Source organism: Malus domestica, chromosome 01, assembly GCF_042453785.1.
Source record: "Malus domestica chromosome 01, GDT2T_hap1".
NCBI lineage: Eukaryota > Viridiplantae > Streptophyta > Magnoliopsida > Rosales > Rosaceae > Malus > Malus domestica.
In genome coordinates this window covers 18,112,049-18,125,327 of record NC_091661.1, presented here as the reverse complement: position 1 = coordinate 18,125,327, position 13,279 = coordinate 18,112,049, and the positions used below count along the sequence as shown (strand labels likewise).

At 38.9% G+C, this 13,279-nt stretch overlaps 2 protein-coding genes across 2 annotated transcripts; both read right to left on the bottom strand.

The window, feature by feature from the left end:
* Positions 1 to 4,459: 4,459 nt before the first annotated feature.
* LOC103426067 (uncharacterized) lies at positions 4,460 to 6,079 on the bottom strand. The gene has a single exon (XM_008364155.4). The coding sequence runs from the start codon at positions 5,616 to 5,618 to the stop codon at positions 4,806 to 4,808; it is 813 nt and encodes a 270-aa protein (XP_008362377.1). The 5' UTR covers positions 5,619 to 6,079; the 3' UTR covers positions 4,460 to 4,805.
* A 2,190-nt stretch (positions 6,080 to 8,269) lies between these two features.
* On the bottom strand, positions 8,270 to 13,045 carry LOC103426524 (BAG family molecular chaperone regulator 6). The gene is made up of 3 exons (XM_070818019.1): positions 12,901 to 13,045; positions 10,489 to 12,274; positions 8,270 to 10,224 (listed from the first exon to the last, which is right to left on the bottom strand). Exons 2-3 carry the CDS (start codon positions 12,268 to 12,270, stop codon positions 8,422 to 8,424), a joined length of 3,585 nt encoding a protein of 1,194 aa, XP_070674120.1. The 5' UTR covers positions 12,271 to 12,274; positions 12,901 to 13,045; the 3' UTR covers positions 8,270 to 8,421.
* Between the last annotated feature and the right edge of the window lie 234 nt (positions 13,046 to 13,279).

The window sequence follows — 13,279 nt, the reverse complement described above, 5'->3', positions numbered from 1 at the left end:
AATATAATACATTTCGGTACATACATTTAGGTTCATTATAATATATTTCGGTACAATCATGTAGGTACAAATATTTCGGTACAAAAAGTCAATTTATATATTTTGGCACAATCATTTCTGAACACTTATGTATTTATATATTTTTGTATCACAATTTTTTTTTAATATTTTCTCATTTACATTCATTTCTAATTAAAAAAAACTAAATATGTGCATATTAATAAAATTAAAATTTAATACGGAGAGATTAAATAAAAATACACATTAAATAACAAAAATTGAATGTAAATTTTGATAAAAGTACACTGAAGGGATTAAATTGAATATTTAATCTAGCACTAGGTTTTTTTTTAAAATTTTAATCTTTTGCAAGGATTAATGTTCAAAAACCCCTTAATTTTGTATATGATTTGCTAATTTTCTTAATGATATCGATTTCTCAGTTATAGTTTAATTAACATGTATGATTTAAAAATCTTATGGTGATTTGCTTCTTGTTAAAACCAAAAAATAAAAGGGTTTCTAAAATTTAATGAACTATATTTGTTGGTGAGTTCTCATTGTGAAAAGGTTTCAACATAACATCTTCCAAAGAAGAGATGATCACTTGTTACCACATAAGGCAATAAGAAGAAAGAAGTAGTAGCAAAAGGTGATTTCTCTTCTCTCCCAAGCACAATAATATCAATGTGATTAGATATGATGGGACAGATTAAGCTCACTTGGGAAAGGAGAAGAGACCAAATTGATTTAACAGAAAATAAGTTGTTGTATTGTTATAAAGTTGGGAATTGGATCTCCGCCTGAGCAAATGGTGGGATCCTCATGACCTATTAATAAGGGCCGTTTGATTTTGATTCAACGGCTACAATTATTATAACTTTTAGAAGAACCTCTTGTTTGTAACCGTTAGATCAAAATCCAACGACTCATGTTAGTGGGTCATGAGGATCCCCACCATTTGCTCAGGAGGGGATCCGATTCCATAAAGTTGGTCCTTGTTTTGATAAATTAAGTAAATGTAAAAGAGAAGTAGGTACCTGTGTAGACATTGAAATTTCCTTGATATATATATATATATATATATATATATATATATATATATATATATTCACTAACATAATAAATTTTGACATGTCATGACTTACGTGACATACACCATGTGTCTCACAAATTGTACACAGGGTATTTGACTCATCAAAACCGAACAAGTTATCAAAAGGGACACATGTCAACATTTGGGGAAAAATAGTTAAAGAATGATCTTTTTTAATTTTTTGATTGATTTTAATTTACATCAAACAAATTAATTGATTTAAATTTAAAACAATTAATTGATGAAGTTAAATCATGAACCGAGTCACAAATCAAGTCTTTGGTTCTTTAGTCAATGAATCAAGTCCACAATCAAGGCCAAATTCAGTCGTAGGAAAGACTTGGAAAGCCTATAATATGAGGCTCCAAGACAAAGAAAGGGGTTAGAAAATCATTCTCACACCCAGACGTTGAAGCTCTCAAGCCTTAAACTCCCAAATTCACAGACACTCAGAAGATTCAAAAAACTCTATGCATTCTTCATCATTCTTGTGAAGAACCACCAAGCACCCCTACATGTGCCGATTCCTCCATCCCCACATGTCAAAACCTTGAGGTGCTCGTTCATTCGAGATCAAGTCATCATGACCCTTAGATCAACAACACACACATTTTCACCCTAGAGATCGAATCAGAATAATCAGGTTTGTAAAGAGATTGAAACCCTACATTTACATTAATACCAAACAATTATCGGAATTACCAAAAATAATTTCAGTTATTTTAAAAGTATTTTCAAATATACCCTAAATTTGAATCCCTATTATGTGTATATATTAAGAAGATATCAAACATGATGCCGTAAGATCACTACAAAAGCCCAACGTTATCCCACTTGCCCTATGTTTTCATTGCAAAGTCCAACATTATCGCACTTGTTCTACGTTTTGTTTCTAAGCTTATTGAGTGGCCACCGTACATGTAATCACAATCGTTGCTAGTTCCAAAAACAATCACGTAGTATCCTGAATAAACAAATTAACGCTATACTTGCAAGAGTGCATTAATTGTAGTAATCAATCCGATCGATGACATGCAAGTTTGTGAAAAAGATATTAAGAATAGTCATACACGAGTAATGCTAGGGAGACTAACTAATTAGATCAAATTTTGGAAACCATATGATGTGATTGTTGATGGATGAATTATTACTTAAATTAATTAAGGTGCTTATTTTTTATTTGTGACACATTATATGATTTGCAAATTTTGTCTAAAAAATTCGTTAACCTGGCATTACTTATAGACATAATCATATGGTCGATAGGTATCAAGGCATTAGGCCACTACCTGATATTGACGCCTTCTTTTGCCTGTTTTGAATTTTGATATCAAGCTCCTATTTCTCCACTCGTACAGTTGGATTAGGGTTATCTGAGTAACAACCTCTAACGACTGTACGATAGAATATGAAGATTTTTTACGGTACTTCGAAGTATGAGATATTCTAAATGTTTTAACTATTAAATTTTTGTTTAAAAATACAAAATCAGGATTTAACAATGAAAACACTCAGAACATCCTTAGAGCACCATAAAATCTTGGTAGAATATAAGCATCAAACCCAACACTAATGCAAGGCTTTCAATACCTAAAAAGGAAAAACATCTCCAAGAGCAACTCTGAATTTTTGTTAAATTAACAAGTGAACAATGTCAAACTTTTTATCTCCAACAATACTCGCTATTTTAACAAACTTTAAATCTTTTATTATTAACAATTCAAACACAACCCACTCATTTTATAAAACAACCGTCTCTCTTTCTTTTCTCCTTGCTCAAAGGACCCTTGAGTTTTGTTATTTTTTAATATTTAATTGCTCTCTAAATTCAAAGAGTAACTGATTGTTTTGTTATAACATAAACTTTTTACAACATCTTCTTTGACAACATCTGTTGGAGATGAATTTTTGAGTTTCGTTTTTTAAAGTAGAGTTTTGGTTGTTTTACAGCATCTCTGGGGGATGCTCTGACACTATAAACTACTTTGACAACACAAAAGAGTGCGAACGTGTTCACTCAAAAAATATTCACAATAAAGGAAGAACTCGGAGATATTCTATAACTTTTTTTTTAGTACAACAATAGTTTTAAGTGCCAATTTAGGCCGAGTCATCTAATCGACCATGAGACTTGAGAAAATTTGATAGACAAGTGTTATTGTTATTTCAAAAATTTTATTCTACACTCTTCATAAGTGTATTTTTCTTTCTTAATATAAAAATTTTGGAATATAGAATGAGATTTTTAAATGCTAATAACAATTCTTATTTGATATTCAACTTTAAAACTATTTGGCGATATAGCCAAAGTCATTATAAACATCAAGTGGTTTCTCGCTTATAAAGTTACAAGGGAAAACTATTTTGAGCCAACAAAAATCAATACCATGATATCTAGATGGATTCTGTTCACACACTTATTTTAACATTTCGTACACATTCCGATAATTTCTGTAATTTAATATCTATAAATATATATATATATATTACTTGACGAATAAAAATTAAAAATATAAAATAATATAGGTAGATAGCAACACTCAATTATTTAGGCACAAGGGAGTCACTTTCAGGGGATCACTTATCAGCATCGTTGACGACAATCGATAAAAAAAAATTTACAATATCAGAGTTCGGCACGGGATCCGGAGATTGCAATCAGAGACAGCCGGATCCACAGCAGTTGTTGCATCAGCTGAAGTTGTACCAATCAATCCCCGCGTATTTGAAACTGTGTACGTGCGTGACTACGTGTGAAATTGTGAGTGGTCGGTGCTTACTTGTTTTGGTTACTTCAATCAATCAAATCGTGTGCTGTAGTCTACACAATCCCTGCCCCTGCAGCCCAGGGTACTAGGCTACTTCTAGGCTGCCCCCTGCTGCTTCTGCGGTCTGCAATTTGCTGATTTTCTTCTGCTGAGCTTACTCGCACTGCTTCGATGGTGGTGTGTACTCGCTCTGTCTAATCGAAACGTGGCGTGCCTGTCCTTGTTTTTCGGGATTGGTAAAGAGATTTTGCTTTGATTTGTGGAGTTTGTTGGAAACATCAAATCAGATGGACAAATGGGTGGATTTTTGAAATCGGAAATTGGGCCGGAACTGATGCATCCAATTCCAAGTTTTTATTTAGGCCCAACCGTAAACTTGGGTTGATATTGGGCCCAGCAGCATAGCAAAGGTAAACCCAATAGGTAGTTCTAAGGCATTGGAGAAAAACTTTCATACATACATTTAGATCAAATTTAAACGTATTTTTACATGCACACGCAAAAACCCTCTCACACCTTGCGCCATTTCCCTCTCCCAACTAAATCGTGACCTTCACCATGCGTGTCTACTGCCACAGTGCTACAACCACTTGAATTGTCATTAAAACACCTCAAAAGTAGAGGAGAATTTGATGAGATTACTGCATGACTAATTGCACATTGTTTGCACAAAAAGCAAAATTACAAATTTACACGCTTAATAGAAGCCAACAATCACCGGTGCCTGCCTGATTCCTACATTTTTATTTTAGAATCAAGAAGAAACTAAACTCTGGCTACTCGTAATCAAACTCCTCATTAATCCGTAATTTGCACTCTCTTACTCTTAATCCTCTCTCATTACCATTTTAATCTTCATCCCTCCACCGGCATTATTCACACGAATAACCTCCATGCTCGTCAAACTTTTTTTTACTTTTTTACCGTTTTACTCTTTCTTTTTACCTTTCTCTGCTGTGGGCTCCATCCGCGTTCTCATCCGACGGACTGTATTGCATCTTCCTCTGCGTCAGCAAGCAGCACAGGAAACGCGAGCCGTCCATTGGACGAGCCTTCAACACCTGCCTTGTTGTTCCCGCCAATTCGGTGATCGTGTTCAGCTCCTTCAGAGGCGGTAATGGCGTCGCCGGAGATGATGCCGCCGACTCGCAGACGTCTGAGTTCTCCGCCGACTCAGTGAAAGAGTTTTCCTTCGAATCGCCGGGGTAATCACTCGATTTGCTCTTCATGCTGTCGCGTCGCCGGCGCCGGAAGCTTTCTCCCTTTCCCATCAGGTCGCGGTACCCGACCGCAGACAACTCGCTCACCGCCGGAGCCAGATACGAGCCGTCGATCACCATCGCGGCCACATTCAACACGCCTTGGAATCTTCCAGAAGGTCTCCGAATCTGGATGGCCGTAAACGACGGAACCTTGGACGCGACGTCGAGAAAGTTGTTGATCAGAAGTCGGACGGTGCCGACGAGGTGATCGCTGAAGCAGCCGACGGCATAGATCTGGATGGAGACCTGGGAGGTCTCGCTTGAGAGAAATGCGGACGGGACCTTGAAGAGGAACCGATCGTTCCACGTGGGGTTCTCGCCGCCGATCTTGTCGACCCGGGAGCGGATCTTGTGGGCGGAGTCGACCCAGGCGAGGGCGTAGGTCTGCATGCGGCGGAGGGCGGCGGAGGGAGGCTTGAGGCCCTGGGCGGAGATGAGGTTGATCTCCAAGACGTGCACGTGATGGTCTCCGTTTTCTTTCTTCATCATCATCGTCGTCGGTTCTCAGGCGGAATCGGAGGGCCGAGAATCGATCGAGAAAGAAGGAAAAGAGAAAACGGACGGCCTTGATGAGATTCAAGAACGTGAAGGTCGTCGGCGCATGGCTCGCCGGTGGATGGAGAGGGGACAGGCGAGAGGGAGAGGAGGTGGGGCAGGTGGGGTGGAGTAAAAAAAAAAAAAAACGAAGAGTTATGGGGAAATTGGCGGGTCCGGATTAGTCGGGGGGAATATTCGTGTTGGGTAAAAAATGAAGCGGATGGCTAGGGTTTTGCCGGGGTGTCAAGTTGCGTGGTTACAGGGTGGATGATGCATCAAATTTATACGGTGGAAAGTAAAAATCAGTGGGGTTAATTTGTTGGAACTTGCATGGTAATTCTATTATTAACCCTTTTGCTTTCAATTTACCTTCCATTCGGTTTTTTTTTTTAAACAAACAATATTATCTATATTAAAAGATGAAGAAGTGAGCAATGAGCAGCGACAATCCTTTTATGTTAAGTCAAGTTTGATTTTTATTTTTTTATAAGGAAAGTGGTAGATTTTTCTTTTAATAAATGATATTATATATATTATGAATCGGTTACATTATTTTAAGAGATGGGAAGTTTCGAGCACTTCCCATCTTATTTGTCCACTATATGAAATCAGCTCCGGTCCAAGCAGGTTTGTTCAGTTCTAAATTTCTAATTATAATTAACATGCATGAACTAATTGGTCCTTTTATATACAAAAAGAAGAAGAAGGAGAAAACGAAAGAGTTATTAAACGGCTATGAGATTAAAAAGAAAAACATGCACTAGTTGTTGCATGTTTTCTCTGTTTATCTCTAATTAACGTTGTTATATGGTACTCATAATTTTAATTACTTAAAGAGCTCCGCCCCCTCCTCCGGCACGGGCCACATTTATTAGACAAATTCCGCCGGATATGTAAAATGTGCTAATAAGCTATTAGCATCAAGGCTCCAGCTGCTAGTTTGTGTATTAAAATCTTTAGAAATCCAGATGTATTCAATTAGGATTTTAAAGAAGTTTATAAAATTTTAGGTGTATTCAATTAGAAATTGATTTTAAAGAATTTGAGAAAGTGGAGGAATTAGAGGGAATTTGAGAGATTTCGTAGTGTATTTTAAGCATCTACAAATCTTACATCTCCCTATAAGATTTCGAAGGAATTGAATCAAATTTTATATGAAACCTCTACAAATAAATTAAACTCCATAAAAATTCATGGATTTATAAATCCATTATAGTCTCTCAAATTCTCAAGTTGAATACACCCCCTAATTGATTTCTAGAGATTCTATGAAAAAATTTGATTCAATTCTCTCGAAATCTCAGGGGAGATGTGAGATTTGTGAATGCTTATATTGCACTACGAAATCTCTCTAATTCCCTCAAATTCCTCAACTTTTTAAAATCCTTCAAAATAAATTTCTAGATAAATACACCTGGAATGTTATAAATTTCTTTAAAATCATAATTGAATAAACCCGGATTTCTAAGGATTTTAATAAACTATCTTAAAATCCTAATTGAATACACATTGAATTTTAGAGAATTACTTAAAATCATGATTAAATACCGCTAGATTCATTAAAAGAATTAAAATATCTCAAATTCTCAATTGAATACCCTCTCTTAAGTTCTGTCTCGTGAACGAGAGTTGTTGGATGATGCTAGATATCGGATAAAAAGAACATTATAAAGTGCACGAACAATACATTACTCTGCCAGACGAGTTGGATATAGCTCGTTGCTGTTCGTTTCCGGCCTCAATGAACTTCAGCGTGATTGCCCTATGTTTCTCGTTCTCTTTTTCATTCTCTTCGATCAGCTTTCTACCACTTTCAGAGTTCTGTGACATCTCCATCGACGGAGGATGCCTCGAACAGAACGTCAGTGTTACATTACGCTTTTTCGTTCTAATCCTAAGTCGAACATTATTAGCCCTCCACCGGCTCTCTAGGCTCTAGGCTCTAGCTAGTTTGATTTTGATTAATTTGTCACCGTGATTTCATTGTACTTGTTTAATTTCCCAAGTGTGTACAAAACTATATCCTATTGCTAAGTCTGGTTATAATACACCATGCATATACACGTGTTGTATGCATTGGATGCAAACTACAATCACTGTATTTGATGCAAATTAAAAATAAATGAAGGAAAGTTGAACGTTGCGTAAACGTGTTTTGGTCGAGATATAGAGGTTCTATGCTCTTTCTCACGAAGATTATATTGCGAAAACGTGTTTTGGCCAAAACAGAGATGTTATGTTCGGGGACGTTCTACGTTCAGTCTCTCTCGAAAACGTGTTATGGCAAAAACATAGACATTATGCTGGAGGCATTCTACGTCTCTGTCTCATGAATGATTATGTCATGGTCTCTGTCTTATGAATGATTGTGTCATGAAAACGTGTTTTGGCCGAGATATGTACATGATGTTGGAGAAGGTTCTACCTTATATCGCGCGAATGATTATGTTAAAAAAAGTTCAAGTTCTTGCAATAGGTGATGAAATTTATTTACCAAAATAATACTGGACCTCAATTATTCCTAACATTACTTTGGTACGTATACAGACATTATCATCTGGAGTTTGGTGGCTTCGTTTTACGAAAAAAATGCAAGATGGAAAATATATACTGAAACAGTCCTTTATTTTTCTGTAAAATTGAAAAAAAAAAAAAAAAAGTAAATACAAATTCACACATTATAGATACACAGACACTCAAACCAAACCCCAGATTACAACTGCTTACATTCATTCAATTGAGATATGAAATGAACTTTTCACATTGCAACACCAGCATCCATCTCCTTGGAACAATTGTTTGATGGCCTGGCACGAGAAGGTAACCTTCTACCCCTTACTTTCTTCTTCCGAGCCAATTTTTTCTCCAAGTCTTTCACTCTGCCGGTCAGGTTCGATATAGCTTGTAGCTGTTCATTTCCGGCTTCCATGAACTTCTGCATCATTGCCCTGAGTTTCTCGTTCTCTTCAATCAGCTTTCTACCACTTTCGAGTTCCATGACATCTCCATCAATGGAGGATGCCTCGATCGCTACTTGTTTCTCAGGCAATGATTCACTCTTCTGCACTGGAGTGGATTGTGTCTCACTGAAGACGTCATCCACAACAGTTTCAGCAACATTAGGCGGTGCATTCTTGTTGTCCTCGCATTTGAGGTTGATCTCCTGCATCTTTGTATCCTCTATAACTGTTTCTGCTCGCAGGTGCTCACAGTCTTTTGTACTTCTCTCAATTGGCACTTGGTCCTCGCTAGGCCGGCCCAAATGATGATCATGAATCATGTCCAAGGGTCCATCTTCATGCACAACATCATGAGCTTCGGTCTGAACAGGTAAGCTCAGTGCTTGGGTTTCAATCGACTCAGAGGCCAGTGGAAGATGATCATCTTTGCCGACTTGTTCTTGTGGCTGGAGCACTACCTCTAAATCAAGCACTGAATCTGAAGGGCGTCCTTCATCCTCCTGAGATCCAATCTCTACCTGCTGCTCAAAACGGACAACAGGTTGCTCTTCCCCTGCTCCCTCTCGTCGTTGCTCTAATTGATCCGTATTTGAAGTTCCATCCGGTTGTGAAGTTACATCAAATGCCACATGATGTTCTTCTCCACTTTGTAGGGAATCATCTTCCTTCACCACTCCGACTTCTTCAATTTCCTTGGACTCATTAAGTGCATTGTGCTCATCAGTCATGCCCCGTGGCAGTTCTGCTAGCTCTTGCATCTCTGCTTCCTTTTCCGTCACATAAGCACAAGCATTTGATGAAGTCACATCTGGCAACAGTTCTACTTGTTCAACGATTTTAGGCTCCAAAATGGTAGATTCGGTAAGTGCATTGTACTCATCAATCATGCCCCGTGACAGTTCTGCTATCTCTTGCATCTCTAAGTCCTTTTCCATCACACAAGCACAAGCATTTGGTGGAGTCACATCCGGCAACACTTCCACTTGTTCATCCTTCCCAGGCTCCAAAATGGCAGGTTCGTCATCAGTTACTCCTCGAGGCAACTCTCCAGGCTCTCTTGTCTCTACGTTTATATTAACAGCTTCGGAAGAGTTTCCTGTCAGAGTATGGTTTCCTTCTATTAGAGATGGTGCTTCACTGCATTGCCCAGGCTGAGTAAAACCATTCTTCATTTCTGCATCTCCCACCGCCATATCTCCAGTAGACTGTTCACCAACCACATCATCTTTTGTTTCCACAATGGGCGCAAAACCATTATCTTCAGACTTTAAGCAACTTTCCACCTGTAGCTCTTGATCACCATCCTCTGCTGCGGCGTGCAACTCTCTATGATTACAATGGCCTGGTTCCTTGGCTCTCAAACCAGGCTCAGGTTCAACATTCTGAAGCACTTCCCCTTGACAATGGTCTGTACCATGATGACTGCTATCACTGACACCATCAGGCAATCCTTCACCAAGTCCAGTCACGTCCTCTCTTTGCTGCTCTAGCATGCAGTTACCGTTGTTGGTGTTCTCACCGAGCTCGTCAAGCTTTTCCTGCAGAACTACGAGCTCCCTTGCCAAGGATCTTCTAATGTCTCTGAGGCTTGGAAGCAAACCCTGTTGAACAACCACCAAATACGCAACCAGAACAGCATAGTTTTAAAACAAATCCCACAATCTAGAAACTTTTAGATTCAGGTGCCTCTTTCATTGCTACGACGGAGAATCATCTAAGCATAAACTACATACATCAATTACTTTTAAACGAACACTATAACATGAGGGTTGAGGGTTTGCAAATCTGTCCATTTCTGCACGTGTTTGTGAGTGCGCGAGTGTGCGTGCACAAGGGTCTTTAACTCAACCAGTTTAAGTACATACCTGAATGGTATCCAACTTGAGGAGGAGTCTCATGATTGTCTCCCCAATTATTACTCTCTGCTTGTCATCTTTCTGGAGATCAGAAGTCTCTAAAGTGGAGATACGATTACGAATATCAGCAACCTGCTCACGAATGTCAGCTATTTGCTTTAGTTTCTTCAATGGTTCCCACCTCCTGACCTCAAACCCACGAAAGGCAGATTGAATAAGCACAGCAGCCTCTATATCTGACAATGTCCTCGCAAGTTTTCCATCAGCAACTGATTTGGTTGCCTCCGTAGGCTTATTAGTCTCCTCAGATTTTGCATCTGCAACCTTTTGTGCTCCTTCATCCTTGTTGGTCCGACATCTATCTCCATCCTTCTCAGATTCCCAAACGGTTGAATTCCTAGAAACATCCTCTTTAGAATTAGTAAGAATCTTGGATGTATGCATCGGATCCTTGTTCTCACTGATTGTCCTATCCACCACCTCTGTATCCTTCTCCTTTATGGATGGCTCCACTTCTTTTTTGTGTCCTTTTTGAGCAGGAGGACTAGGAGACCGTGAACTGCCATTGGCCTTCTTCTTCCTCGGCAGTGGATCAACTCTCAGACAGACGGGAGGTAGCTCAGATGACTTTTTAGGGGAAGAGGACTGTCTCTTAACACTCGTACCAGAAGGTTTGTTCCCCACATTCTCTTCCACTTGTTTCACGGGGACACTCCTTTCTCTTCTCTCCTCGTCTTCAGAGTTATTTTCCTCCTTACGTGGATCCATTTGCTTCACAACTATGCTTTTCACGTTAGCAGTGTTTTCCTTCCTCTCCTCAGCACCCTGACCAGCAGGTTTCTCTTCATTTGTACCAGCCTCCATTGTGACACCACCCCCAGTAATTTTCATTGGAACAATTTTTGGTGCGGAATTCACCTCCCTGTTGTCCTCCTTTCGAACTTCCTCCTGCTTGTTTCCGTAAGGAAACCAGAAGAATGGAAATGGGATTTGCTTATGTTCATCCTCAGTCTTGTGATCACGAGAAGCATTGACATTCTTGTCCTTCTTTCCAGCCTCCTGATAAGGTGGCATCCAGAAAATTGGAAATGGGAATTCCTTCTTTTTATCCTCCACCTGCTGTTCTTGACGTGGCTCTCTATTTCCTCCTTGCATCGAAGCCCCAATGTCATTCAGATCAAAAGGGAACCGAATATGCCTTTGATCTCCCTGAGACTTCAAACCCTCTGTAGGCTTAGAATCAGTTGGAATTTTTGTTTCCTCTACGACCTCCGGTTCGGAAACCTTCCTTTGCTCTCTACCATTCAAGGAATCCGGTGGAAACCACAAAGTTGGATAATGGTTGTTGTTCATATGAACCGGAACCAAATCTGCCTTCTTATCGACAACATCCGATCCTTGTTCTTCAATCTTCACACCCTTATCTACATTCTGGTGGCAAACATGATTAGGACACCCAAAACAGTGATAATTTCGAGGTACCATCTTATCATACTCATATTTAGGAATCTCCATGGAATAATGAGGAGGCGGCGGCACATATGGAACAGGGTAGGCCTCGTGATGCGGAACAGGATAACCCCCATAGAAGTGTTGCGGTGATGGCATTGAAGGATGAGGGTAAGAGGGTCTGAAATTATGGTTATAGCAAGAATGGCAAGGCATTGGGTAGCCATAGTTTCCGCCACAGGGCCAAGGCTCACATACCATGGACGGATTGGACCCGAAACCCGGATTATGATACTGAGGGTAAGAGAAAGTTTGGTTTCTTTGGTAGGGGTTTGAATCCATGTATCTGTATAATGGCATCATTATTCATCAACTCTATACACACAAAGACGAAAAAGGAATTCTCCAAAAAGTGTTTAAACAACACCAAAAGCACTTGTTAAATCTGTTGACATAAAAGGAACGAGAAAATGCTTAGAACTTAAATTCCTAAAAGTCTAAACCATAGCGGAAAAAAGAACCAACAAGCACCAAACGGTAATCGCATTCAAACTAATGTTCTATAACTAACAAGCACTAAATTCAAATTTATGAACTTTTAATCCCAAATTTCCAAACCGTACCTTAAATTCAAACTCATAAATTGGACCTAGTAAATAAGAAGATGCATACCAAAGATTATAGAAATTCCAGATTTAGAGAGAGACAGCATACAAAGTAAAAAGCTTGCATTCAGATTAATGGGTTTTTCTAAGACAATACAAATCAGAAGATTCGAAACAAAATTCGTAAAAAGTCCAAATTTTGATTTCTGGGTTTTCATTCTCCACTCAAAATTCACAAAAAGTTCAAATCTTTTTTCCTGAGTTATTACTATTCATCTAAATCTTCTCTCAGATAATCTCACATCATTGCAGAAACAAAGGAAAACGCAAAATCACAAGGAGAAGAAAGAAGAGAGGAAGAACTTACAGTTTATTTTCTCGAGAAAATTCAAACAGCCAATTGCGGTTCCACAATCCGGATGACAAAGTTATCGGAGCGAATCGGTCCACAAACCCGAAAATTAGAAAAATGGAAGCTTTTGTAGTCTGGTTTTCTTTCGGCTTTCGCTTTCTGAAATTCAAAATCTGTGTTTTGGGGAGAAAGGAGTCGAGCAATATATAGGAAAGGCTAGAAATGCAAATCAACGGGAAAAATCCGAGGCTTGGTGTTTCGAGATGTTTCCCGCGACATCCAACGCTGGAGTTTTCTGGAGGTTTCTAACAACGTGCAGTTCGTCTTTGTCGGACACGTGTGAGTTTTGAGTTTTCTCCCCAAAGAGGGTATTTGTCTGGCTCATTCTTTCTTC